We start from the raw sequence: 26340 nt of genomic DNA on the forward strand, positions 1-26340 counted from the left end.
TTGCAGGCCTAAAGCTACAGTGCCGTTTGTTGAAACCTGCATCTTTTCAATGTGTCTGTACATTCAAAAGCGCATGCAATGCAGCTAAATCTCAGAAATACAAAAGAGAATTCCCTTCATATATATTTGAAACAATCTTTAAAGCTGATAAGTTGAAACGTGTCCCTCCGTGCCTCAATTTCTGAGAAACTGCATTATTGGAACATTTGAATAATTGAAAAACGGTCGATTCTTTGTTCTCAGTGTTGTAGGTTTTGAACATAATCTCATTTTTTGTTGTTCTATTATCCTAATCTACGCTGTCTTCCTTCCACTTTCCTAAAACTCACTCACGCTAAGTCTTGCTGTGGGCATTGGGTTGACTGTTGCCTCTGTGATAAAACAACCAAAAGTTTTTTGTTGTAGTTATAGCTGTCTAGTTTATTCTGCACACGTTGCAACGATTGATGCAACAAGACAGTTACGTGTCTGCAAGTCGGCTTGGACGTTCTGACATCCTTGTTAGATAATATTATTTACAAGTGTAAACATTATGCATTTATTACTTATAAATAATTGAACTGCTATAAGAAGTTGGCTAAAGCACGGTTCCTCCATTTCAACGCTTTATCATCCGCTTAGCCCTTTTATTTCTTTTTCCATAATGCAAAAACTGCTTTTAATAAATGTGAAAAGGGGCCTTTAAAGTTTTTTTTGTATGCTTCTTTATGTATTATGTTCCCTCGCTGCATCACAGTTCACCTTTTGCGATCTTGTTGTTTTGCAGACTATTTTTCAGTGCAACTTTTGTCATGCGGGTTTTACTCTCTTTTAAATTAGTTTTATGCTTTTTTTTATGTTACATGATTGTACAATGTTTTGCTGTCCCTGTGTAAAACACTTTGGGCCTCCTTGGCTGGTGGCAGAAAGTGCTTTAGAAAAAATTAAAGGATGATGATGACGATAAAAATAAAAAAGAGCTCTAATTGTAAGAAGAAAATAACTAGAAAGTAATAAAATGATTTGTCCATGCAGCAAGAAATTTTTATTTAACAAAAAATCTTATAAAAATATATATCAAAATGGGGAAATGAGGAGGTCCACTCAAGGATTTCAAAAGGGAAAAATAGGCTAAAAAAGCAAACAGTCAGATGGAATTACTTCAAATTGAATGTTATACACTTAGACAATAATAAGTAATTCTTTGCTATTTCTAAGCAAATGGTTTGTATTTTAATCGATTGTATTTGAAAGCGCCTTCCAAGAAACCAAAAGACACTGTACAAAAATAGAAATCGATAAAATCACAAATAATATACAATACATAGCAGCCGACAGAAACTGAGCAGTGACTCAGAGAGAAAAAGCAGTTTAAACAGATGAGTTTAGAGTTTAGATTAGGTTGGTATGTTACAGATGTCGGGAGGGAGAGAATTCCAGAGTAATTACTTATTTTAGAGCACTATGTGAACAAAATGAGAATCAGTACAAGTTTAATAAAATATATGTGAACATTTCTTAAAGTCCCCCTTCGAAGAAATCATGGTTTTGGTGTTTTAACGTGTTCTTGAGGAATTTATCTCATGATAGAGGATAAATATGAAGAAAATTAGGCTTAGAATGTCATTTCTGAGTATTTCTTTATGCAAATGGCAATGGGAACCAGACAAAAAATGCGGTTTAAAAAAGCTTGTAGGTATTACGGAAAATTTACAATCGGCCAGCGACAAGTTCCCTGTTCCGCTCCATTCCGATGCATCCACTTGTATACAAATAGATTCATATACGTCCTTGTTTTCCTCGTCTGAGCTGACATCTGGTTTAAACATATACAGCTGGATGGCTGCAAGATTGCTCTGCATTGTTGTTGCACCGGTAATGATGGGTTGGGGGTGTGAGGGGCTGTAAGTGAGCGGGAGAGCAGATACAGAGATGGTTGATGGGAAAAGGTGGTGGGCTTACTCCACCCCAGCAGTCCCACCCGCAACTCGGAAACAAATTTCTGATGAACGACTGCTCCTCTGCAGAAAACAACCCTTTTTTTTTTTTTTTTTTAGCAAAAATAATAATTAAATGACTACTGGAAAGACTTTTACAGTAGATCAAAAGACAATCAAAACAGGACTTTAAATGAAGCAATCTTAATTCAAGTTTTTCTATTGTCAAGAGTATGGAGCAACATGATTTGAACCATTTTAATAATAATTTCCTTATTTCTAGATCTCAGCTCTAAATGAGACATAAAAAACTCCTGAATGAGAGAATAGTCTATAAAGATGTGGAACAAATATAACTCCTGGTCATATATCTTAAATGTCTAAAAATAAGGTTTTAAATCTTTGCAAGTATCAAACAGTTTGCAGTGTAATAAAATATAACAGTTTTGGACAGATGTGTGTTGCAGAATTGAAACGAGGCTGTTTTTCACCATTACTGCTAAATGCTTGTTAAAACTCAAACTAAAGTTGGTTGTTTTGATATTAAATAACAGAAGGTCCGCTATAATGATGGGAATCTTAAAGGATTAAATCTAAACGTATGGTCCCTGCAAACTCTACAACAGTGCAACATTTTTAAACTTCACTTACTTTTTGATTTTGTTATATTCTACAAAACAAATCCATTGCCCAGAGCCAGGGATATTTGTATGCACTGAGAGTTATTCCTGTGGCCTATTTACAAGAATGTTAACATTTAAATCACTCTTTCCTGAGCAGACAGATTGATTGTGTGTTGTGGCAGCCTATAAAGTCAGCACTGAAGATGTCGATGCTGCAAACATGAAAGACATCTCTTTTAAAAATACCACAGGGTCCTCAGAAACCCTATTGATGGATAGACTGATAGAAATAAGAGGAAAACTTTTGTTTTCTTTCTCCTTTTTTTTGGCTATTGGGTTTAGAAACTCGCAGTTTATAAGGGAATTTGCACATTTTTCAAGTATTCAATTTGCGCCCACCCGCGGTGACGGCGTGTAATGCGCTGTTCTGTCACATCTTCTAACAATATCTCCAACACGGCAGGCGGACCTCGGCTGTTCCGTCACCCTGGTAAAGGCTGTTGTTTAAATGTCCTTGAGCAACCTCCAGCTGCTCCACTGGAGCAGTTCAGGGGCCCATAGAGTGAAAAAGTGAAAAGCAGAGGTGCTGCAGGACTGCTCCCAGCTTCCAATCGTGCAAAGCTGCATTCTCATCTACCCATCCCCACCAGTATGCAAACCAGACACATGACTGTAAAAAGACTTTGACTTCTGTCAAACTCCCATAGATAAAAATAAAACAGAAAAAAAAGTGAGAAATGATGGAAAGAAGCCCCCCCCCCCCCCCCCCCCCCCCCCCACCCACCCAAGGTAAATGCAGCTTGAAAGCAACTTGCGAGATATTAACGGCTGACACTCCCGCCTCCCCTCTGCGTTTGCCTAAAACCCTTTTTCCATTGCGGATCTCCAGGCTGCAGACTGGGAGGTAGTTCATCTTCAAAAAGCAATGCTAAAAGCACAGCAGCTTCCCGCTGTGTTTGTTTCAGCACGGAGCAGTCAAATCTGACCTCCAGGATTATGCAGCACAACTGTGGGAAGGAAGGAAGTGCGAGGAGGCCTGACTCATCCAAAAGAGTCACATTCTACTGCTAAGCATAGAATTTGAATATGAAGCAGGGGAAACAATGCTTTTGAGAATTTGTTTAGGCCTTGAAAGGAGCAATTGATGGCAAAAGGTATGAAAGTGTGAATGCATGCTACAGAATTTTTATGGAATTCAAATGTTATTAAAAGACCTCAGTTTGACAGTATTTTCTGAACATAATAGTTTCCAGATCATGCTCTGTATCAAACCTGCTTACTGCAGGAGCTTTAAGGTTTGTTTCCTGTACCTGAGTAAGTCATACAGAAACTTATCCAGCTTTAACTCAACAGAAAATTATTCATACTGATTGATTTTCTTTTTCCCCATTGGAAACATTGCGTTTAATAAATGGAAAAAGGTGCCTTTAAAGATTTTTTTGTATGCTTCTTTATGTAAAATGTTCCCTCACTACATCACAGTTCACCTTTTGCGATCTTGTTGCTTTGCAGATATTTTTTTCAGTGCAACTTGGCATGCTTTTTTTTTTTTTTTTACAATGGACTATATTCTGCTTCTTGGTTGGCAGTTGACCTTGTCAATCAATCTCCTCTGTAGCGTGTCTCCTGTACAGAATGCATTCAGCTTTTTACATTTACATAAATCTTCAATCCTGATCAGATCTTTGATTTCATTCTGTAAAACTTGACTTTCTACAAAAAACTTTTAGAGTTTAAAAAACTTTAAACAATCTGTCTAAGAAAAGTATGTATTAGGGGTTTTACAACCTTCCAACATCTCTAATCCTGCTTTGTGGGTTTCACATATCACTTTTATTTGTTAACACTGTTTTTCCCAGCAATTAACAAGCCAACAATATATACCATATCCTTTGGTGTGAAGCACCAAACAGCGATTGATAAGGATCACATGTTGTAAGAAGTTTGCATTTTTATTTTTAATTTAGCATTCTTGAAAAATTGAGTCTTTAATCTCTACAGTTCAATTTCTATTAAAATAAATATTGTTAAAGTTTCATAACTTTATTTAAACCATTCCCTTGTGATTACACATTTTTGCATAGGATAAAGCATAAGGAAGCAAAATGAAAAATTTAAAAAACATGCACGTACAAATCCTGTCTTCCTCTCTTTGGTTTGATTTAACATCCAAAGTCCAAATATTGTTTTTGACATTAAATATCTAAAGGTTACTGAAAGGAGATATGCTCTTCTGTTAACTCTTTAATCTTAATTTAATGTTCCACATGAACACGTACCAACTGTCCTAATAACCTCTAGCAAGGCAGTCTATGATGTCACAGCACACATCTTTTCATACAGTCAATAGGTGGACAACAAGAACATTTTATTGTTGTTTTATAAAGGAAAAACTATATTGTGTTGGCAGGAAACCATACAAGCTTCTGTCTTGATGAAAATTGTTCCTGCCAGTTTGGCGTTTACTTTTACTGCTGTTGCTAATAAAGAAGAAAGACAAATGCTGTGTAAACATGCAAATGACTGATGACTGTAAAAAAAAAACAGGTTAAAAAATGATTGAAGTCCTACTATGATCATGTTCCAATGTACTTTCAAAGTGTCCCAGTGATCTTTTAATTATTTATGCCGTTTTTAGCCAAAATTGAAAAAACTGTCATTTTTTAGGACACAGTTTCTGCAAGGCGGCAGTAGTGCATTAGAGCCTAATTTGTGGGAAGGAGCAAGCCTGTGCTCATTTCCCATCATCCATCTGTTTATACGCTCTCCTGCTAGCTTACAGCCCCACACAACCCGAACCTAACAGCGGTCCAACAAACATGGCAAGCAGTATTGGAGATATCAAGACGTACAATTTTGATCCAAATGCCACCTCAGATGAGAAACGTAGATGTACATGGATCTAATTGTCTACAAGTGGATGCATCGGAATGGAGTGCAGCAGGAAGCTTGTGATCCACTGATCTTAGTTTGTACGTAACAATTAGAAGCTTTTTCTAACTGCATTTTTTCTTCTGCCCCTGACTCACAACTTTTCGAACAAAGAAATACTCTGAAATGCAATTTGTATCTCAATATTCTTTGAATATGTCCTCCATTTTGAGAAACTTGCTACAAGAACATGTTAAAAACACAATTTTCATTGGAGAAGGTCTGTGTTACTGAACAACTTCCTATCGCTGTGTTCTAACGTGTCAGGAAAAACACAAGTGCTGTTGTGAACTTTAATTTTTCGCTCCAACCTTGATAAAAACAAAACAAAATGGTGCTCCAAACCAAGATTGATCTTTTTTATGACCTCATGCCTGCTGAGGATGTGACATTGAAATTTTTTTTCCACATTAAGCGCACACTCAAGAGCCCACTTACAAACACTCTGATGACATTACCTGCCCTTATGTGTCGTGTGCCTGTGCACGTTTATTGGTTTCCTGAACAGAAATGCATCCCATTGCTCACTTAGATGCTGGACTTGAGATGTTAACGCGCAGATCTATCATATGCATTTTGAATTGTTGGCTGTACTTGTTCACACTTCGATTTCATTTAGCTGATGCCACACCAGAGCCAGGATTGGTTGTCTGTAGGGACTTTTTGTAGTGCTAAGCTGCAATTCCTCAAGGGGGCAAGCAAAACCTTGGCAACTGCTGCTACCCTGCAGCAATTCCTGACAGGGAGGGAATTAGTTTGTTGTTTGCCTCATTTGTATTCTACAGAAAGCTGAAGCGTTTTTTTTTTAGTCTTTAAATTGACTCTTTTGAATGAGATAGTAGGGCATTGCTCAAAACCGGTAATAGACTTGTAGTAAAAAAAAAAAAAGGATCATTTAACAGTCATTTCTGATATGTTTTTTACTATAGAAAAACAACATTTTCATTACCTTTTATTTTACTAAACCTTCATGTTTTTAAATACAAAAACAGTCCTCATAGTGTATGTGCACACACCATGATGTCTGACCTCGAAACACATTTATCTCTGTTTTAGGCTTCCAGTGGCTCTTTTAGGCTTTGGCCTCTGTTGTAAGGTGTAAGTGGGTGTGTGTGTGTGTTTGTGTGTGTGTGTGTGTGTTTTCATGCATCTGCATGTCACGGTCACATTAGAAGCAGCTGGCTTTACCCCCCAGTAGGGGAAAATGCTGCCATACCCATCTTTCCCAAAAACTGCTCTCTTGTGCAAAAGCAAGCTCTGCTTCAACAGGTGGAGTCAATTTTCTGAATGTTGCACTCTGATTTAAAAAAAAGAGAGACTAACAAAAAAAAGAACAAACCCTAACTCAGATCGACTTAGACTGTAAATGTTAGAAGTCATTTTGATGCCATTGAAACATGTAAAATAGTTAATTTTCAGCAATTACTATTTTTTAAAGCACTGAATAACACACAGAATAAACATCATATCTACCTTCTAAGATATCTATCTATCTATCTATCTATCTATCTATCTATCTATCTATCTATCTATCTATCTATCTATCTATCTATCTATCTATCTATCTAGTTCAATTCAATTCAATTCAATTCAATTCAATTCAATTCAATTCAATTCAATTCAATTCAATTCAATTCAATTCAATTCAATTCAATTCAATTCAATTCAATTCAATTCAATTCAGTTCAGTTCAGTTCAGTTCAGTTTTACATATTTGGCCCAATATTACAACACAGTTGTTTCAACGGGCTTCACTAATTTTACAAAACATTAAATCAGTTGTAAAATACAATAGCTGATTGCTGAACTAAATTAAACAGACTGAAATAAGTTGGGCATCCCTTCTGTTAGACCCTCCTTCTTGGTAAGGGAAAAATCCTAAAAGAAATTGATTCCAGAAAAAAAAGAAGAAACCTCGGGGATGTCCACATGAAGGAGGAATCATCCACCAGGACGGACAGGAGACGTACCAGGACTGTTGAAGAAGAATTAGGTTATCCATCTCTACAACTACATGTTTGAATAGTCCAGCAGATGGACTTCCTCCAGATGGAACTGGAGGACATCTGGGGGCAAGAGATGAGTCAAAGGCGAGGTCCTCGGCCAAGGACAGGAGCACAGACAAGCCAGAGGCAAGTTAGACGGTTGGGAACATGAGCATAGACCTGCTAAAGGGCGAGGTCCACAACCAAGGACCGGAGCACAGACTGTATTCTGGAATCACTTAGGCTCCACTGAAGGGGAGTGGGAAAGAGGGACATCACCTGAATCGCACTGCACCAAACAGGCATGGAGAACTTAATGATAAATGATCAAGAATAAAGATGAGGAGAAGTAGATGAAAATAGAGGACAGAACCCCAGTGCACCATACTTTCCCCAGCTTCAAACTTCTAGCAGCCTACTAACAACTAATTGTTATTATTATTGAAATTTCATTAAAACATTTTGATAGTAAGTTGCATGCACCATGGCACAGCGGATGGTAATAATAATAACAATAATAGAAATCTACATTTTTAGCATGTAAATATTGACACAATATAGTATTAATCTAAGCAGAGGGAATGGACTGGCCCGGTTTTATTTAAAAATGCACTCCAATCATCTTTAATCTATTGTAAAAGTGTTACCAGTAATCTTTTATTTATGTTGCTTTTAGGGAAATTTCAATGGACATGTGTTGTTTTCTAGGACATATATTCTGCAGAGCAACAGTAGTTCATCAGAAATTTGCCTCATACGTGTGGCCCAGGCCGTGCCCCTTTCCCTCCCTGTTGCTGAGAGCTTTCTGTTTACACCCTCTCTCAACAGAGTTTACAGCCGCTCACAAACCCCAATCTAACAGAAATGGCAAGTATTATTGGAGCATTGTATTTTCTATATAACAGATACAATCTTTTTCCAACTGAACTTGTCGTCTGCTGCTAATGCTCAAAAAGTTGAATAAAGAAATACTCAGAAATTCAATTTTAAGCCGTGTTTTCTTAATATATCATCAGAAAAATGGCACAGCAACATGTGACTATAAACACTTATAATTACTTTTTAATCTTTTTTACTATTCATTTTTTGACTTTCTCACTTTTTTTTGCCCTGAAAATCTAAAAGCCCAGTGATTGTTTTCGTGGAAAAGAACTACAAATTCTGCCTAACAACTACTAAGAAATCCATGGGGGGGTTCAAAGCAGGTCGGTAGAGAAGGAAGCGTTGTGCCAGAAGGAGGAGCTCTTTCTAAACCGCCACAGTCATCTTTGCTTTTACAAGAACAGTGTCCTAACCTGAACCTGGCAGTTTTTGCGAATCTTTGAGCAGAAATCAGGAACCCAGCACATTGGCTTTAAATGGCGGGACACTTTTTACTGGCTCCTATGCAGAAGAGAGTATCAAACTTCCCTCTCGCCGCTTCCCTCCAACAATTCTATCTGTATGTTAATGATCCAACCATATTTTCCATTTGTAGCACGGCGTGCTAAGATGATAACAGGTAAATTCGGTTCAGCTTTTGATCTACTGTCTGAAAATAAGGTTAACTTGGGTCGGTTTGTCGAGACGACTCACAGCACAGCTGCAACGCAGTCACTCTGGAGACATCTGTCATTAGATAAGTTCATCCATGTAAGCTAAACTGATGTTGTTAGACCCTTTTTTTTTGTTTTTTTAAAACAAAGGTACTTTTTCTTCTGTGCACAGGTAGTGAAGCAGCTAAAACTGCTCTTTAAAGCTTTAAAAAGTGACTTTTCATCACCAGAAACAAATGCCATTTTAATGAATCTTTTTTTATGATAAATAATTGAGTGCTTCTGAATTTATGAGGTCAGCTTAAGTAAAGTACAGAGAGTTTTCTTGTCCTGTTAGGGATTTTCAGCTAATTACAGGAGATGTCTGGAAAAAGTGCAAGTCTTTAGAGGATTAACCACTAATCTGAAAACAAAAGGCTGGCTCTTTAAAGAAGCGAATGTAATTAGAGTGTATCATAATGAATCACTAAGACCAATTTGCCAGTCTGTTAGTGTCTACCTGATCTTTTTGACACTGTTTAAAGACACAACTGGGCTGCAGGAGATCACGAGAAAAGCAATCACATCGAAGGAAGTTTGTGAGGCTTTTAATTTTTAGGTCCGCTTCAAGCTGTGGTGAAAAAAACAACATATATTTGAAAGTTTTCTCATCTTTGAGGTAAATTGCACTAGCAATTTGGATCATCTGTCTTCACATTTTGGCCGATATTTTCCTAAAAAACATTTAAATTTTCCTCAAAAAACGTGTTTTTTTCGTATCTAACTGGTGTGTGAGTGGCAGCAGAAGTGATGTATGATGGATGGAGCCTTTAATGTGTTGCAGCCACTTTGAAGTGATGGAGATAGCAGCTTTCCTGACAGCTCTGGACTCTGTTTTCCGCTTCGTGTCTCCCAGCCGGCAGCACGACAGAGTAAAATAGAGAGCGGCGTTCACCCGCAGACATCCCAGCTCCTACATCATTGTTATGTCGGCAATTGAATTAAAGTTGCACAGGAAGAAGGATGATTATTGAAGCCACTCTTGCGAGAAATCATGTGGGATTTAATGAAAGACTTCCCCCTAAGGTGTGAAAGATAGACACGGGGTATTTTACACAGTAAAAAATATGAAAATAAAAAAATAAATACAAGGAAGAGATTGAACATCTACTATAAAAAAAACTGGAAGCCAGGATTTATACTTGCTTTTTGTCATATATAAAAATGGCAAAGAAAGCACAGAAATCCTGTTACAAACAAGAAAAGCAAGCTAAAATCAGGACCGTATAGTGGCTGCCAGATGCAGATTTTATTAAAGGTAAGAAAAATATGTAGATGGGAAGGGATGGGATGGTATTACTTCAGTATGCTTCAGTACCTTTTTTTTTTCAACAAACTTTATTGTACATGTTTCAATTTACAGAAATTCACAGTCACTTGCACAATAAACAATTGTTAATATCAAACCCACATATAAGACCGAAAAAACAAAAAACAGTAATAATTTTAACAATGTGTGTACCTCTTTGTTTTTTTTTTTTGTTTTTTTTTATAGATGCTCATATACAAACCAAGTTAGGGTGAACAAACGTTATAAATGCACATATAGAAAAAAAGAAATAAAATTAAAATAATAGAAAAAAGGCAAGGCAAAAACAATTCAAAATAATAACATTTTTGATATATTTTGATAAATCACTGTAGTTTTCTTGTTTTTGTTAGGAATGCATTTAAAACACTTATGATAATCAGAACACTTCAGTACCATGTCAGACCAAAACTGCTCACAATCAAATTTTCCATGTAAAACATAGATAATGGTAAAAAAAAACTGCTAAGGGGGTAACGATTGTTTTTTAACAATAGATAATTATGTCATAATTTGAGGTCGCAGATCCGATTTTTGGTCAAAACGTCAGCCAGTGTGAATCAGAGATAAATATCTGGCTACTGAACAGTGCAGGTGACGTTTTTCAGATTCCTTGTATTTCTTGTAAGAAAATCAACAGTAAATTAAAAATGAATCTGCCATCACATGTGTGTTGTCCGCTGTGATGGTCAATTTTAAGTTTTGGTCAAATAAACTTACCGTCCGTTAATCCAAATGGTATTCTCCAATATCAATATAATCGATTGATTTTGTTCATTTTGAAAGGATTATTTAATGGTATAGATCGATTCAATTACCAACTTGCCTCAGACAGATCGATCTGGTTGGATTGTAGGAATATAAATCTCTATTAAGTCCATCCATCCATCCATCTTCCTCCGCTTATCCGGGACCGGGTCGCGGGGGCAGCAGACTTGGCAGAGATGCCCAGACTTCCCTCACCCCAGCCACTTCCTCCAGCTCCTCTGGGGGGACCCCGAGGCGTTCCCAGGCCAGCCGAGAGACGTAGTCTATCCAGCGTGTCCTGGGTCTTCCCCGGGGCCTCCGCCCAGTGGGACATGCCCGGAACACCTCTCCAGGGAGGCGTCCAGGGGGCATCCGGACTAGATGCCCGAGCCACCTCAGCTGGCTCCTTTCGATGTGGAGGAGAAGCGGTTCTACTCCGAGCTCCCCGCGGATGACTGAGCTTCTCACCCTATCTCTAAGGGAGCGCCCAGCCACCCTACGGAGGAAGCTCATTTCAGCCGCTTGTATTCGGGACCTCGTTCTTTCGGTCATGACCCATAGCTCATGACCATAGGTGAGTATTGGAACGTAGATCGACCGGTAAATTGAGAGCTTTGCTTTTCGGCTCAGCTCTCTCTTCACCACAACGGACCGATAGAGCGACCGCATAACTACGGACGCCGCTCCGATCCGCCTGTCAATCTCACGCTCCGATCTTCCCTCACTCGTGAACAAGACCCCAAGGTATTTAAACTCCTCCACCTGGGGCAAGGACACTCCACCGACCGAGAGATGGCAAACTACCTTTCTCCGGTCAAGGTCTCTATTAAGTCATGAAACAAATACACAAAAATGCAGTAAATGACACAATGAAGTGTCCAGTGTCTTTGAGGTGTTGTAGTCTAACAGCTGACAGGGGAAAAGGTCTGCAAAAACGCTCCTTCCTGTAGCGAGGATGTTTTAGTCCCTGACTGAAGGAGCTGCTCAGTGCACCCACAAATGATGATGAAGAAGATTGTCCCAGGTGGATTTCAGTTTCCGTTAAATCCTCTTCTCCCCCACCACAGTCACAGACTTTGGGGGGTATCCCAGAAAGGAGCCGGATCTCCACACCAGTTTGTTGATCCTCCTCCTGAAGCTGTCAGTGCATCCACCTTCCCAGCAACACACTCCATAGAAGAGGGTGGATGCACTGACACCATCATAAAGTCATCATAGAGTTCTGCAAACTTTGAAGGATCTCAGTCTTCAGCAGGTGGAGTCGACTTTGGCACTTCTTGTACCTTATGTATAAGAAGTTGTTTTAACCTCTAGACATCTGAATTTATTTTCAGCTAAAAAATAATAATAACAATACTTTTGTTTTTGCTTTCAAGTAGATGTTAAGTTAAGGTTATTTTTTTGAGCTGAAGTGGTTTGATGCATATTTGAATCAATAGGGTCTTTAGCTTGGTGAGGTGCAGGACTTTTGTGGTGCTTAAGAAAACCGTTCATTGTTCCTGTCATATTCACCTCTCACCGCCTTTACTTACACAATATCTGTGCCTTTTTCTTTTAATTTTCCCATGTCTCTGGATTTAATCTTTTATTTTCAGTCATTCCTAATAAATTACCTTGGATAATAAAACAAATTTCTGAACATTTGTCTATGGATATTTCCAGAGACAGTGCGTTAAATGATCTCTTCTTATTATTAACTTTTGAACAATTACTTTTAGAAGGCAGTGTGTTACTTTGTACCAGTTTATGCCTATTTATGTATCTGCACTTTGTGAATTTACCGTACATTTACTCTAGATTCCCCAGTATATAAGTTAGTTTTCATCAATTCATCATCCTTAAATGTGCATTCAGCCTTACCCTCATATTCGTTCAATACAGTAGTCATTCAAAAAATGAAAAACAATTGAACAAAGCAACACTTTTCCCGCCCAAAGTTTTTTTTTTTAGATTTCAAGGAAGCATCCATTATAAAATGACCTGGAAAATCCTGTCTACTGCCCCTAGTGGAATAATGAGGAACCACAGAGCAGAAAACATGGGCCAAGTTCATGAAAAAAAAAAAAAAGATTTTATCTCAATGGGATTTCCTGATAAAATAAAGGTTAAAAATTTGAGATTTTCAGATATGCATGTATAAAATATGATACAAATAGTTATATATGGCTTTAATGTGAAAGGCAACATGTCATTAGTTCTAACTTGTACTTAAATGGGGAAAAAGCTTATTTGAAGTAAACTAAATGTGAATGCCTCAAATCACAAATTTACTGACAAGTGGAAAGAGATCAGACAGCAGCGAAAAAGACACAAACCAAAAACAAACAGGTAGACTGAGACTGACATCTTAAAAGAGAGACAACCGTGTCCTGCCTGTGCAGGAGAGAACAATCTCTGATGGGAAAAGAGGAAGACGTGCACAAACTGGAGGAATGGAGGGACCCAGACCACAGTGTCATCTGGGATCACTGATCACTGTAATAGGCTTGAATCTTGTCAGCTAAGCTCAGAATAGGTTGACATGGCTGCAGTTTCTGCCAATAAACAGCACACAGGGATGTGGTTCTCCAGAGGGCCAGAAACATTCCAAGAAAGGATCACTTGTTTGGATTAGGAAGAAAAGAAATGACACGGTTATGTTTCCCAGTTGTTTCATACAAGCGGAAAATTTGTCCTATGGTTCATGAAAAGAGCCTAAAGGGTCGTAACACAGAAATGCTTTTGGCAAACTTCAAAGACATCTTTATTTTTACTGGAAATATTACAGAAAATCACACAGAGGTATTGGCTGGAAATATTTCTATGTTTAGCTGTCTTTTAAAGGCTATTTCACCAAAGCCTTTGAAACTAGTTCAATTAAATGTTTAGTATAGAAAAAAAACGCCACAATTGTTTTCAACATTTCCTTTCTTTTTTTTTTATAACTTGTTCTGTCCAATAACTGAGTGAACAGATGAGAGCTGAAATCATTTGTGTTGGACAGGTTTTACTATTACAAAAAGAGGTTATGTATCTTCGGAAACCTAGGGTGTAAATTTAAACCCCAGGAGTTTGTTTTCAACATTTCCATTTATACTTTTAAATAATTTTGTCCTTCTGTTTTTCTGCAGATTTTACACATTTTCCCCACAATAGGGCGCACCGGATTATCAGGTTCTCCGTCAATAAATGGTCTATTTTCAAATGTATATCATGGATCAGGCACACTGAACAGCACATTAAGCGAGACAAAAGAAAAGCTGTTAGTCAGTCAGACTTCACTGTTTACAGTAACCCCAGAACTTAGTAGTAGTATAACACGCTATATGTGAGATAAGTTGGAAGCTTTACCCACGTTAACATATTCATAATACCTGTAACTCCCAAACTTGTTAATAACATGTAAAAAAAAGCTAATACTACTAATACAAACATTACTGTGACTACGCTAACTGAGTTACCCCCTTTAAGTTAATACTTTGTAGCACCACCTTTTGCTGTGATTACAACTGTAAGTCACTTTGGGTATGTCTCTATCAGTTTTGCACATCGAGAGACTGAAATTTTTGCCCATTCCTCCTTGCAAAACCACTCGAACTCAGTGAGGTTGGATGGAGAGCGTTTGTGAACAGCAGTTTTCATTTTCTCGATTGGATTCAGGTCTGGACTTTAACTTGGCCATTCTAGCACCTGGATATGTTTATTTATGAACCATTCCTATGGTGTCAAAATAGACCCTAAAGTATTGCGCATCAAAACAGTAAAACCGCGCATCAAAACCCCAAATCTGCGAATCAAAATGCATAAATTGAGAACCAAAACCCACAATTTGCAACCAAAAGCCTTTCCCCAAAGCACAATCCTATTTCTCAGCTGCCGATTTGTTTTCTCGCCATTCTGAAATCCTGTTTTTGAGTTGCAGTTTTATTTTGAAACTGTCTTTTTGAGTTGCGCTTTTATTTTTTGAGTTTCGCTTTTATTTTTTGCGGTTTTGATTCTAAAACCTGTCGACACGTAAAAACAGCGACATGTCAGTCAAGGGGAGGGGAGGCGGGACATCCCTGATATCCAGAAGCTCATTGGCTACCGAATAAGACCGAGTCTTACGTCAACAGACCAGTTTAGAATGTGCCGGTAAGTTTATCATGTTTTTCATATCTTTTACTATATTAAAAGATCAAAATTGTACTTTATTTAACCAGAGGACGCCAGCACATTCAGATGAGGAGCTCCACCAGTAGCTGCTAGTGAAAAAAGATGTTAGAAAGTTAGATGTTGCATGAAAAACTACCACCATTGTTCTCCTGTGTTAGCATGCTAGCTAGCTCAATGCTAGCGGGGTATCCAGCTCTTCTCATGACTTTTGTGGATTAAACAAAGTACATTTTTTACCACAGTGTCAGGATCGGTCATGTAAACCTGGGAATAATTGTCCGTGAATTGTCACTAGGGTTAATCAAATATGTTATAACCTATAAGGTTTCTCAATATTTTTCAGGGATACAGACAGAGGGAATTATTGAACAGAGAAACAATATTGCTGTCCCATATTATTCAAAATGTATGCGTCTGCACTATGCAGACTGGCAGAAGTCCGGTATTCGAGTGAACCAGAGCAGAGTAAATTGTAGCAGACCAGCAAAAACGTGTTTTATTCCACTTAAAATTATTCCAGTATTAGACATCAATAGAATTATTAGTATATTTAATTGGGTGGTGGTTTTAAAATTGACTATTGCTGTATGTCTGTTGTTTTCTATAAGGGCCGTTGTTATGCATACCATAACAAAAAAGGCAGGAATACTGAGGCAGCTACGACGTGGATGTCTACATCTTCTTTAAGGTAATGAAAAAAAATTTAATCTTAATTTTTCTCTTCTTTTTTTGGTTAATTAACTTTGCTGTTTTTGTTTCTTTCCAGATGCAGGCCCCAAAGACGTCCCAGTGTGATGCAAAGGCTGTCCAGCAGGCTCACAGACATCTCCTGTCAACTGAAAGAGAAGCCTTTAAAATAGTTGTCCATTTTGACCATGATTGCATTGACAACATGCCCAGGCACAATGTCTGCTTCCCATTTCTTAGTGCCTGTACGAAAACAGTGACTTTTCCACCTCAAGTCTTTTAAGGAGTTTTAAAAACAGTTATTTTAATTTCTCTGAATTGTGGTTCAGAATTTCACAGAATCTAATGCACTTGACTCTGTGTTTCAAAGATCTTTGCAAAACCATCAGTCTTTTGTACAAAACACATTCAATGGTCAAACATTAAAAAATGAAGCTTTACAAAATACCAGTGGTGATTATTAGCCATTTATTTTCTTAAGGGGGGCAGTATTTTGTAAGGCAGATGAGATCTGTTCACATTGTTAGTTTTTGTTACATCCTGCTGTGATGACATGCATAGATCAGTACATAAATGTTAATGTCTTGGCCATGGTTTTCTGATGTCCCACAAGGGTTGAACAGGTCTGAGAGGAGAGAGGACAAGCCACAGAGGGAACAACAACTCCAACAGTTTCCTGCTCTGCCTGGTTTAAGTTAGTCTGTCGTCCAATGTCCACAGCATCCTGCACACAAAGAAAAATGTATTTAAGACAGTTAAAATGAGTGTGTGTGTGTGTATATATTTATATATATATATACACACACACACACACACACCTTAATTGCTACTCAGTAGCTGCATATTGTGAAAGGTAACTTCCTGTGTTAACCTGCAATCTTTAAGGTTGAGAAAATTATTTTGGAATACAGTTCAGAATCAGAAAAACTTTATTGATCCCACCTGTGGGAAATTTGCTCTGGTACTTCAAATAAAAATTGTGTTTCTTTTATTTATTTATTTTAAATAGGGATTAACTTGATCCCAAACTAGGAAAGGTGTCACTTTCTTGCAGCAATATGTTGCTTTGTTGTTCAATCCATCTGTGTAATCCCTAAGGAAATATTGAAAAACCTTATATATACATGATGAATGTACTTCTTAAAAAACTATTTGATTAACCATAGTGACAATCCACGGGCAATTATTCCCAGGTTGACATGACTGATCCTGACACTGTGGTAAAAAATGTACTTTGTTTAATCCACAAAAGTCATGAGAAGAGCTGGATACCCCGCTAGCATTGAGCTAGCTAGCATGCTAACACAGGAGAACAATGGTGGTAGTTTTTCATGCAACATCTAACTTTCTAACATCTTTTTTCACTAGCAGCTACTGGTGGAGCTCCTCATCTGAATGTGCTGGCGTCCTCTGGTTAAATAAAGTACAATTTTGATCTTTTAATATAGTAAAAGAAAAACATGATAAACTTACCGGCACATTCTAAACTGGTCTGTTGACGTAAGACTCGGTCTTATTCGGTAGCCAATGAGCTTCTGGATATCAGGGATGTCCCGCCTCCCCTCCCCTTGACTGACATGTCGCTGTTTTTACGTGTCGACAGGTTTTAGAATCAAAACCGCAAAAAATAAAAGCGAAACTCAAAAAATAAAAGCGCAACTCAAAAAGACAGTTTCAAAATAAAACTACAACTCAAAAACAGGATTTCAGAATGGCGAGAAAACAAATCGGCAGCTGAGAAATAGGATTGTGCTTTGGGGAAAGGCTTTTGGTTGCAAATTGTGGGTTTTGGTTCTCAATTTATGCATTTTGATTCGCAGATTTGGGGTTTTGATGCGCGGTTTTACTGTTTTGATGCGCAATACTTTAGGCTCTATTTTGACACCATACATTCCATTGTAGATTTTATTTAATGTTTTGGATCATTGTCTTGTTGGAGGATAAATCTCCGTCCCAGTCTCAAGTCTTTTGCAGACTCCGTCAGGTTTTCTTGCAGAACGGTCCTGCATTTGACTCCATCCATCTTCCCATCAGTTCTAACCATCCTCTCTGTCCCTGCTGAAGTAAAGCAGGCCCAAACAATGATGCTGCCACCACCATGTTTGACAGTGGGGATGGAGTGTTCAGGGTGATGAGCTGTGTTGCTTTTACGCCAAACATAATATTTTGCATTGTTACCAAAAAAGTTGGATTTTGGTTTATCTGACCAGAGTACCTTCTTCCACATGTTTAATGTGTCTCCCAGGTGGCTTGTGGCAAATTTTAAACAACACTTTTTTATGGATATCTTTAAGAAATGGCTTTCTTCTTGCCACGCTTACATCAAGGCCAGATTTATGCAGTATAAGGCTGATTGTTCTCCCATGGACAGACTCTCCCACCTCAGCTGTAGATCTCTGCAGTTCATCCAGAGTGATCATGGGCGTCTTGGCTGATCAGCCTTCTCTTTGTTTGAGCTGAAAGTTTAGATGGACGTCCAGGTCTTTCTAGATTTGTAGTGGTCTGATATTCCTTCCATTTCAATATTATCACGTGCACAGTGCTCCTTGGGATGTTTAAACCTTGGGAAATCTTTTTGTATCCAAAACTGGCTTTAAACGTCTCCACAACAGTATCTCGGACCTGCCTGGTGTGTTCCTTGTTCTTCATGATGCTCTCTGCCCTTTAAACAGACCTTTGAGTCTATCACAGAGCAGGTGACTTGGTGTCATTTAGGTCACCATTGGATCATTCGGAGGTCCCACCTGAACATCTGAAGAGAGTTTGCTGCACTGAAAGTAAAGGGGCTGAACAATTTTACACGCCCAATATTTCAGTTTTTGATTTGTTAAACAAGTTGGAAATATCCAATAAATGTCGTTTCACTTCATGATTATGTCCCACTTGTAGTTCATTCCTGACAAAAAAAATGTTTACAGCCTGAAATGTGACAACTGGTTGAAAACTTCAAGGGGGCCGAATGCTTTCGTAAAGCACTGTACATAGGCGTACACCCATATGCAGTTGTAACTAATCCAATTGTCTTAAACACTTTAACAATTTTGTATTTATCTTATCAATGTATGCTTACAGTATAAACAGCTGGATCTAAATGTACTTCAAACACTAAAATCATTCTACTATTGACTGTAAATTTGGTGATGGTATAGAAAATTTTAAAAAGTTATGTTGTGACTAAGCAAAGAAACCCTGAAGTGAGTTTCTTGTAGAGCTACTTCTTTTAGAATATTGACCATTTTACAGAAGAGCATCAAATTTAGGGAAGAGTCTGTCACCTTTTTACCACCTGCTTTGATTGGTTTATGTTGTGCTAATTGGTTTTAGACTCTAAGGATTTGCCAAATAAATAAAAAAAAACATCTACGTTCAACACCACACATTTAATGGCTTTCCTAAATGAGTATGCTCTCGGTCATGTCACATTGACATGATAGGCGTTGGTGGCGTCATGAATAAATTCAGCTGCAATTTTCTTGACAGATGTTTACTATGTGATGACAATTCTATTAACACTATTGACACATTTTTTCTTTTTCTTCATCCCCCTTCCTCTGTTTTCTCTAAATTTCTGCAGATGAGTTCAAAGCTCTCCTGAAGCGTTTGCCCACCGATCAATTTTTGAACGTGTCCACGATCGCCAAGTTCTGGTCTGCTGACACGCCTCTCCAGAAGCGCTACACCCAGCTGGAGGCGAGCACCGCACTGGTCCTCGGAAAAGCCCAGAAGATCATCAGGAAGTTATTCACTTTGAGCAAACGCTGCCCCAAACAGCCTCACATCAGCCTACCCCGAGAAAGGTAACCCAGTTTCCAAGACTTTCTGTCTGCTTATCAACCTTCCTTTCTGTAAATCAATTGCAGTGACCGAAATCAAAAAGAGTCGACAGTAGCTTGAAGCTTTAACTAGACCATAAACAGATGTATTGTTATAAAAAATACAGTCACTCTAAAAGTATAGTCAGGGCTTTAGCGTATCATTTCACAAACAGCCATGATGATACAGATGTTCCCAGCAGGTAAGAAATCACCTTTCATAGTCTGAAGAGCCACATTCCCACAAGTGCAATTAAATTGCCACTCTTAAGGAGCTAATTAGGGCTTGTTATAAAATCAAATTCACTTTAGAATTCAAAGAAAGGACATTTCCAGTGAGCTGTTGGAATCACAAAAGCATCTTTCAGAAGTTTGTTTTCATAGTCTTAAATTCCTCTTCAAACACAACAAACTGCGTTTGTGTGGGAAAACGTGACTCTACTCTTGCCAGAGGGCTCTTTTTGTTATTTGTTTAATTATTTTTTTTCTTATTCAGATACAATAAGCTCTGCTTTTGTTTTTTAAGTGTAAAAAAAACAACTAGAAAATCAAGGATTTTTTAGGCTCCTAAGCCTTAGAGAAAAAAGAGAAAATCTTTTTTCCCCCATAGTGTAGTTTAGCAGCGCCTCCTAGGTGTTCACACAGAAAAAAATATAAACCCAACACTTTTCTTTTTGCTCCCATTTGTTGTGAGATAAACTCAAACATCTAACATGTTTTCTACAAGCAAAAACAAAAAAAATTCTCTCTAATTTTGTTGACAAAGCTGAGATAAACCATCCCACCTCACAGGTGTGCCATATCAAGATCCTGATTAGACAGTATGACTATTGCACAGGTACGCCTTAGAATGGCCATAATATAAGGCAACTCTGAAACATGCAATTTTTTTCTTCTGGAAAACCGGTCACTATCTGGTCTGACCACCATTTGCAGTGCAAATGGTGCAGTGCATGGTGCAGTGCAACACATCTCCATTGTAGAGTTGATCAGTTTGTCAAGTGGCCCATGGTGGCGGTGGGGTTATGGTATGGGCATTTTAATTATATCATTTTGAATGGACAGAGATACCGTGATGACATCCTGAAGCCCAATGTTTTGCCATGCATCCAATAACATCACCTCACCTTGCAGCATGATGAAGCACGACCCCATGTTGCAAGGGATCTGTGTATACAAAAGCGTGTTGCAGCTCCGGCTAATATCCAGCAACTTCACACAGACATTGAAGAGGAGTGGACCAACATTCTACAAAACACAATCAGCAAACTGATCAACTCTGTGCAAAGATGTGTTGCACTGCATGAGGCAAACGGAGGTCTGAGGGGTTTTCTAAGTCTTTATACCCCCACACCCTGAAACGAAATGGCACATTTCAGAATGTGGCCAATCTAAGATACAGCTTTGCAATAGTCATACTGCCCAATCAGCATCTTGCTATGCCACATCTGTGAGATGAGATGGATCATCTCAGCAAAGGAGAGGTGCTCACTATCACAGATTTACTGGTATACAGATTTGTGAACAATATTTAAGTTTACCGTGCGACTCGTTCGCTGTGGCGACCCCTGATGGGAAAAGCCGAAAGGGAAACAACAACATTTAAGAGAAATTGTTATTTCGCATTTTTAGAAAATGTTTCAGAACTTTGACTTCATCTCATGAGAAATGGGAGCAAAAACAATTTTTGTCCAGTGTAATATGAAACTTTAATTTATAATACGACTTTTTCAATTTAAAACGCATTTAAAAAGCTTTCTTCAACTTCCGAGCTAACAATACGTTTTTTTATTTTGTTTAAAAAGGTAAAAATTAAAAAGAAAGGTCTGTGATGACTATAAATGTGACTGATTTGAGAGAAAACTCAATAATATAAATGTCTCATATAATAGATTTTGTGGGATTTGTGTAAATCCTAGAAGCATTTTAGCCAACATTTTGGTGGAAGCTATGCACCAAATATGAAATATTAAACAAATCTATTCTAAGTTTATGTTTATTTGTAAATTCTTTGTGTAAATTTGAAATAAAAACTTCCAAAAGCCCAATAAGAGTTTATTTTTTAACATAGTACAACAAACACACAGTTTCTTCCCTTTGTTTTGCCTTCTACTTCTACCCTAAAAATATGAATGTGTTCCGCTGTGCACAGCAGTGGTTGTTCAACCAGAAAAATGTATTTAACCGGGAATGGAGTTTCATTAAACACATCTGACAATACAACCATACAAATGCTGGTTATTCCAGAGCACTATAATCTTCTGCTCTCATGATATTTAATGTTAGGTACCTATCCAAAGGGTTTTGTGTTACAAAAATATATTTCCATGCAGACAATGGGCTGTCATTGCAAAGTGGAAATGCAGAGAAACAAAAAAAACACAAACAGATATTGGCCAATTTATTATATAAATGTGTCATAATAGGAAAAAGTGACCACTTTTTTTATTGTTGCTCTGGAAATATTAATATTTGACACCAAAGGTCATTTAAGGCTTGAAAATGCTTCTAAGAGTCTTTCAATAATTCTAATGACAATGTTGTTTTTGCCCCTCCGCAGGTCTGTTGGGTTCTGGCTGGGCAGGGCTCAGTCTCTGCTCTACTGCAATGAACACGGAGTTCTGGGCTCCTTCTCTGAGGAGGCAAAGAGCTGCAGCTGCCCCACGGAACAGCCCACATGCCAGGGTGTCATCCCCTGTGTCATAGGTCCCTCACTCACTTCCTGCTCCATCTGCGCCAGCGACAATGCCACCCGCTGCGGAGCCTGTCACCATGGCAACCTCCTTCATCTTGGCTCCTGCCGGCCGAGCATTGCCGCATCGCTGGACCACTATTTGAACTTTGACCTGGATATGCCGGATGCTGAGGTTCTGAGATCTCCTCACTCAGTCCTTTCAAATGTTCAAAAATTGATGTAGTTTCATCTTAGATTTAACCATTCTCTAATTCCTTTTTAGGTAAAGTACCTTCTGCAGCGTCTGGACAGCAGAATAGAAGTCCACGCCATCTACATCAGCAATGATGTCCGCTTGGGAAGTTGGTTCAATCCTGCCTGGAGGAAAAGGATGTTACTGACCCTCAAGAGTAACAAGAATAAATCCAACCTCATCCACATGCTGATGGCCATTTCTTTCCAGATATGCTCAACTAAGAATTCCACACTGGAACCCGTTCCTGTGGTTTACGTGAATCCTTTTGGGGGCAGTCATTCAGAAAGCTGGTTCATGCCAGTGAACCAGCCTGACTTCCCAGACTGGGAAAGAACTAAACTTGATGGCATCACCACTGCAGACTGTTACAACTGGACTCTGTCTCTGAACAGCAAGTGGAAGTCGTTCTTTGAAACAGTGCACATCTACCTGCGGAGCCGCATAGTCACCGACGATCCAACGGTGAATGAAACTCTTTTCTACGAGCCACTGGACTTGGACGACCAGACGTCAAACCTGGGCTACATGAAGATCAACACGCTCAAAGTCTTTGGATACAGCATGCACTTTGACCCAGAAGGCATCAAGGACCTGATTCTGCAACTGGACTACCCCTACACGCAGGGCACACAGGACGCCGCCTTTCTGATGCTGCTGGAGATGCAAGACCGGATTAACCGACTTTCTCCCCCAGCAGTGCCACCGATCGACCTGTTTTCCTGCCTGCTGCGGCACCGCCTCAAGCTGTCAGCTGGAGAGGTAGCACAAATAAAGGAGTCTCTGCAGATCTTCAACTCCAAGCTTCCAAATGCTTTCCCAGAACCTGAACTGACCCAGCTGTGCAGTTAGCCGTTTCTGCTCAAAGTCCAGGAGTAGCTCTGCGAAAACCGCAGAGTTACCGTGTTTACACTCAAACACTAACGGATTAAGCAACTGTGAAGCAGCAAATTTTGGGCCTTTATTATTACCATCCTTGTCTGGTATTGAACTGTTGCATTTTTACTTAGTCTTACCAGAAAGTCCTGGAAGAACAAATGCAACACAAACTCTTCTAGAGGCTGTGTTGCATTCGCTGTGAGGTATTTGTCCAAGCAAACTGGGACTACTTTAGCCCGATCAGCTCCCCTACGTGACGTGGAACCACAGAAGAGACGCCATTAATTCTACCTAAGACTTCTGCCTTGCCAAGCTGAGAGAAAATTTTGATATTTTAAGAGGAACTCCCATCCGTGCTAAGAATAACACTATTTTCTTTGGATACAGAACAAATGGGGTTTTGGGTTTGGTGGGTGGTAATATATATGTGGTGAATGAACTATGTTATGCTTAACAATATGAAATTTGATCATCTCAACCCTGTTACTGTCTTTAAATATTTCTTTTCACCTGTTAAATTCCTTAATTTCATTTAAAACAACTTGTATCTATTCTTGAAATCCAAGAGAGAAGCCTGTAAGTGATGTTCTGTTATTTGGTGGTGTGTCTAAGCCAAAAAAAGATATATATATATTGGCAAACAGAGGCACAAAATGTTGCATATGTTGACTTTTTCTTTCTTTTTGACCTGAAAATGTTAAAGAAACTGTCAAAAGGTCTGCGGACACGGCGCTGTAAATATTGCTCCATCTAACCCCGGGTTGTGGACAAGTGCACATCGCTTTTTAGATAACTGAGTCCAAAGACCCAAAAAAATTCTCAAAAAAGAAAAATATTTATAACAAAACTCATGCCTTATATGGAAAGTTAATGTTAAGATAAGAAGTACATTTACTTTCTGTGTTTGGCTTCCCAGCGAAGGTTGTATTGCTTTTTATATTTCAATATTTGTACCGAGACAGAGGCTTCTTTCTCCAGACAAATGTGGTGATGCAGCTTTTCCATGTAAATGCAGTCACACTCTCTGCACTTATTTGTTTTGATTTTGGTGTTGTGAAATCTTTTGAGCCACCATTCACAGTGCTCACCCATACTTGCACAGTGTAATCGTTCTGCAAAAACTGCAATTATACCAAGTCTCACTAACTTTAGAAATTATTTGGCTTTAATATAGTAAAAAAAATGGTTTTGAATGTTTTAGTTAAACCTCAAATGTTTATGATTTTTTAAGCTTTTTTTTAATTGGTTAAGTTTGGTTTTGTAGTTTAAATCTAGCTTTTTTTGTTTGCAAAAACAGCTGTTATTACACAGTAATTGTCTATTTGATGACAACGCTCATGGAAAATCATGGATTTGATTTTACTTTTACTAATTCCTCACAATTATCAGCTGTTCTTCTGTACTGCTTGGTCAAGTAAAAACAAGTGGTTTATCTATCTGGGGGATTTCCTTCTCATTATTTCCGTCTCTGGAGAAGCTTCGACTTAACACAACCTACATATTTTAAGACTTCCCTAATTTACACGTTCACAGGCGTTTTCTTTGATAATCCAAAGCAAAATGGCAGCTAATTGGGTCATGTCGGGACCAAAGATGTACATCAATCAAGAAGAAATTAAAAACTATTCACTCTAATGAGCACCAGTTCATCCATTGACAATCTGGCACAAAAGTTAGTGGTATGTTCAGCAACTCATATGGCCAAATGACTTAATTGCACTTGATTAATTAGCTGTCAACAGCTGTGGCAATCGTGTTATAAGCACTTTTTTGAAGCATCTGGCTGTAATATAAAGAAGGAAATTGCTGTCGCCTCAACATCTAAAAATAAGTTAATATCAGAAGAATTTGAAGCCAAGTTTTTGGTGCAAACGTCTTATACCGTAATTCACAGCACAAAAAAAGTAATTTCCTACGAAGGGAATTATTTGCAACAGGCAAGCTAAATAAAAATAGTGCAATACTCCACACCTTTATTTTTCATTAGAGATTGAACCGTGTAAGGTAGCTTTTAAAATCAAGTGAATATTAATTGCACGGATAAAGCACAACTAAATTTGTTTTAAATTGGCATTAAGATGTCAGAATTGTTCCAAAAAAACTTTTCGAAAAGCTTTTGAGACCAAAGTAGGCAAATAATGCAAATAATGTTCCTTTATGTGTATTTCAGCAAAACTCTTCCATGTACACTGCCAGGCATGGTGGTGGAAGGTTTATAATTTGGGTTTGTATATTCTGAAGGAGGGACAGCTGCCCCCCCCATTTAAAAAAAATCTAATATTAACACCATTATTGACAAAGATTAAGAAATCATCACTCAGCATTGCAAAAATAACAAATACGTTGAAATACATATTTTTGATCTTTTCAGTTGTGATGGATTTCCACTTTGATTTTCTCATTTGCCACCTTTCCAGAATCTTCTACCCCCGCCCCCCACACAAACTGTTCTAGCTCCACTACTGGACTGGTTCCAAGTATGAAATTCAATCCTAGCTAAATGAACCACAAGTGATCTATTCCTGAAGAAATTCTTGATCAATGTAATAGTGTGAAAGAATATGTAGAGAAAGACATGAAAATGGGAAACCTTGTTTCTCAAAAAAGTGAGGGACAAAGTCCTGGAGAAAAAAAAAACAGCCCTTTTGACTACATACACAGGAAAGAGGCGCTCTTCCCCTTAGCAATTACTGCTGAAGCCACTTTAGTGTTTTCAGCACAGAAATGACTGACAACACAATACCAAGCCTGTTGTTTTCCTTTCATTCTAACTCAGCCTTTTTAAGAAGCCTTTTTCTCACTTGTTACAGCTGTTT

At 38.3% G+C, this 26340-nt stretch overlaps 1 protein-coding gene and 2 long non-coding RNA genes across 5 annotated transcripts in view; 2 read left to right on the forward strand and 1 right to left on the reverse strand.

Annotated features, from left to right (window-relative positions):
- brinp2 (bone morphogenetic protein/retinoic acid inducible neural-specific 2) overlaps positions 1-24960 on the forward strand; it is a 281900-nt gene extending 256940 nt beyond the window's left edge. For all 3 annotated transcript variants that reach the window (XM_078934944.1, XM_078934942.1, XM_078934943.1), the window contains 3 exons: positions 19481-19703; positions 22279-22585; positions 22676-24960. In XM_078934944.1, coding sequence (XP_078791070.1) covers positions 19481-19703; positions 22279-22585; positions 22676-23497 — 1352 coding nt within the window. In that variant the 3' untranslated portion in view covers positions 23498-24960. The remainder of the gene's footprint in view (positions 1-19480; positions 19704-22278; positions 22586-22675) is intronic.
- On the forward strand, positions 15036-16351 carry LOC105356212 (uncharacterized). The gene is made up of 3 exons (XR_910433.4): positions 15036-15198; positions 15828-15907; positions 15986-16351. It is a non-coding gene; the product is annotated as an uncharacterized LOC105356212 (long non-coding RNA).
- LOC111949058 (uncharacterized) lies at positions 16358-17516 on the reverse strand. The gene is made up of 2 exons (XR_002875081.2): positions 17380-17516; positions 16358-16630 (listed from the first exon to the last, which is right to left on the reverse strand). It is a non-coding gene; the product is annotated as an uncharacterized LOC111949058 (long non-coding RNA).
- Positions 24961-26340: the final 1380 nt, after the last annotated feature.

This window comes from Oryzias latipes, chromosome 17 (assembly GCF_053564925.1).
Source record: "Oryzias latipes strain Hd-rR chromosome 17, Olatipes_Hd-rR_3.1".
Classification (NCBI taxonomy): Eukaryota; Metazoa; Chordata; class Actinopteri; order Beloniformes; family Adrianichthyidae; genus Oryzias; species Oryzias latipes.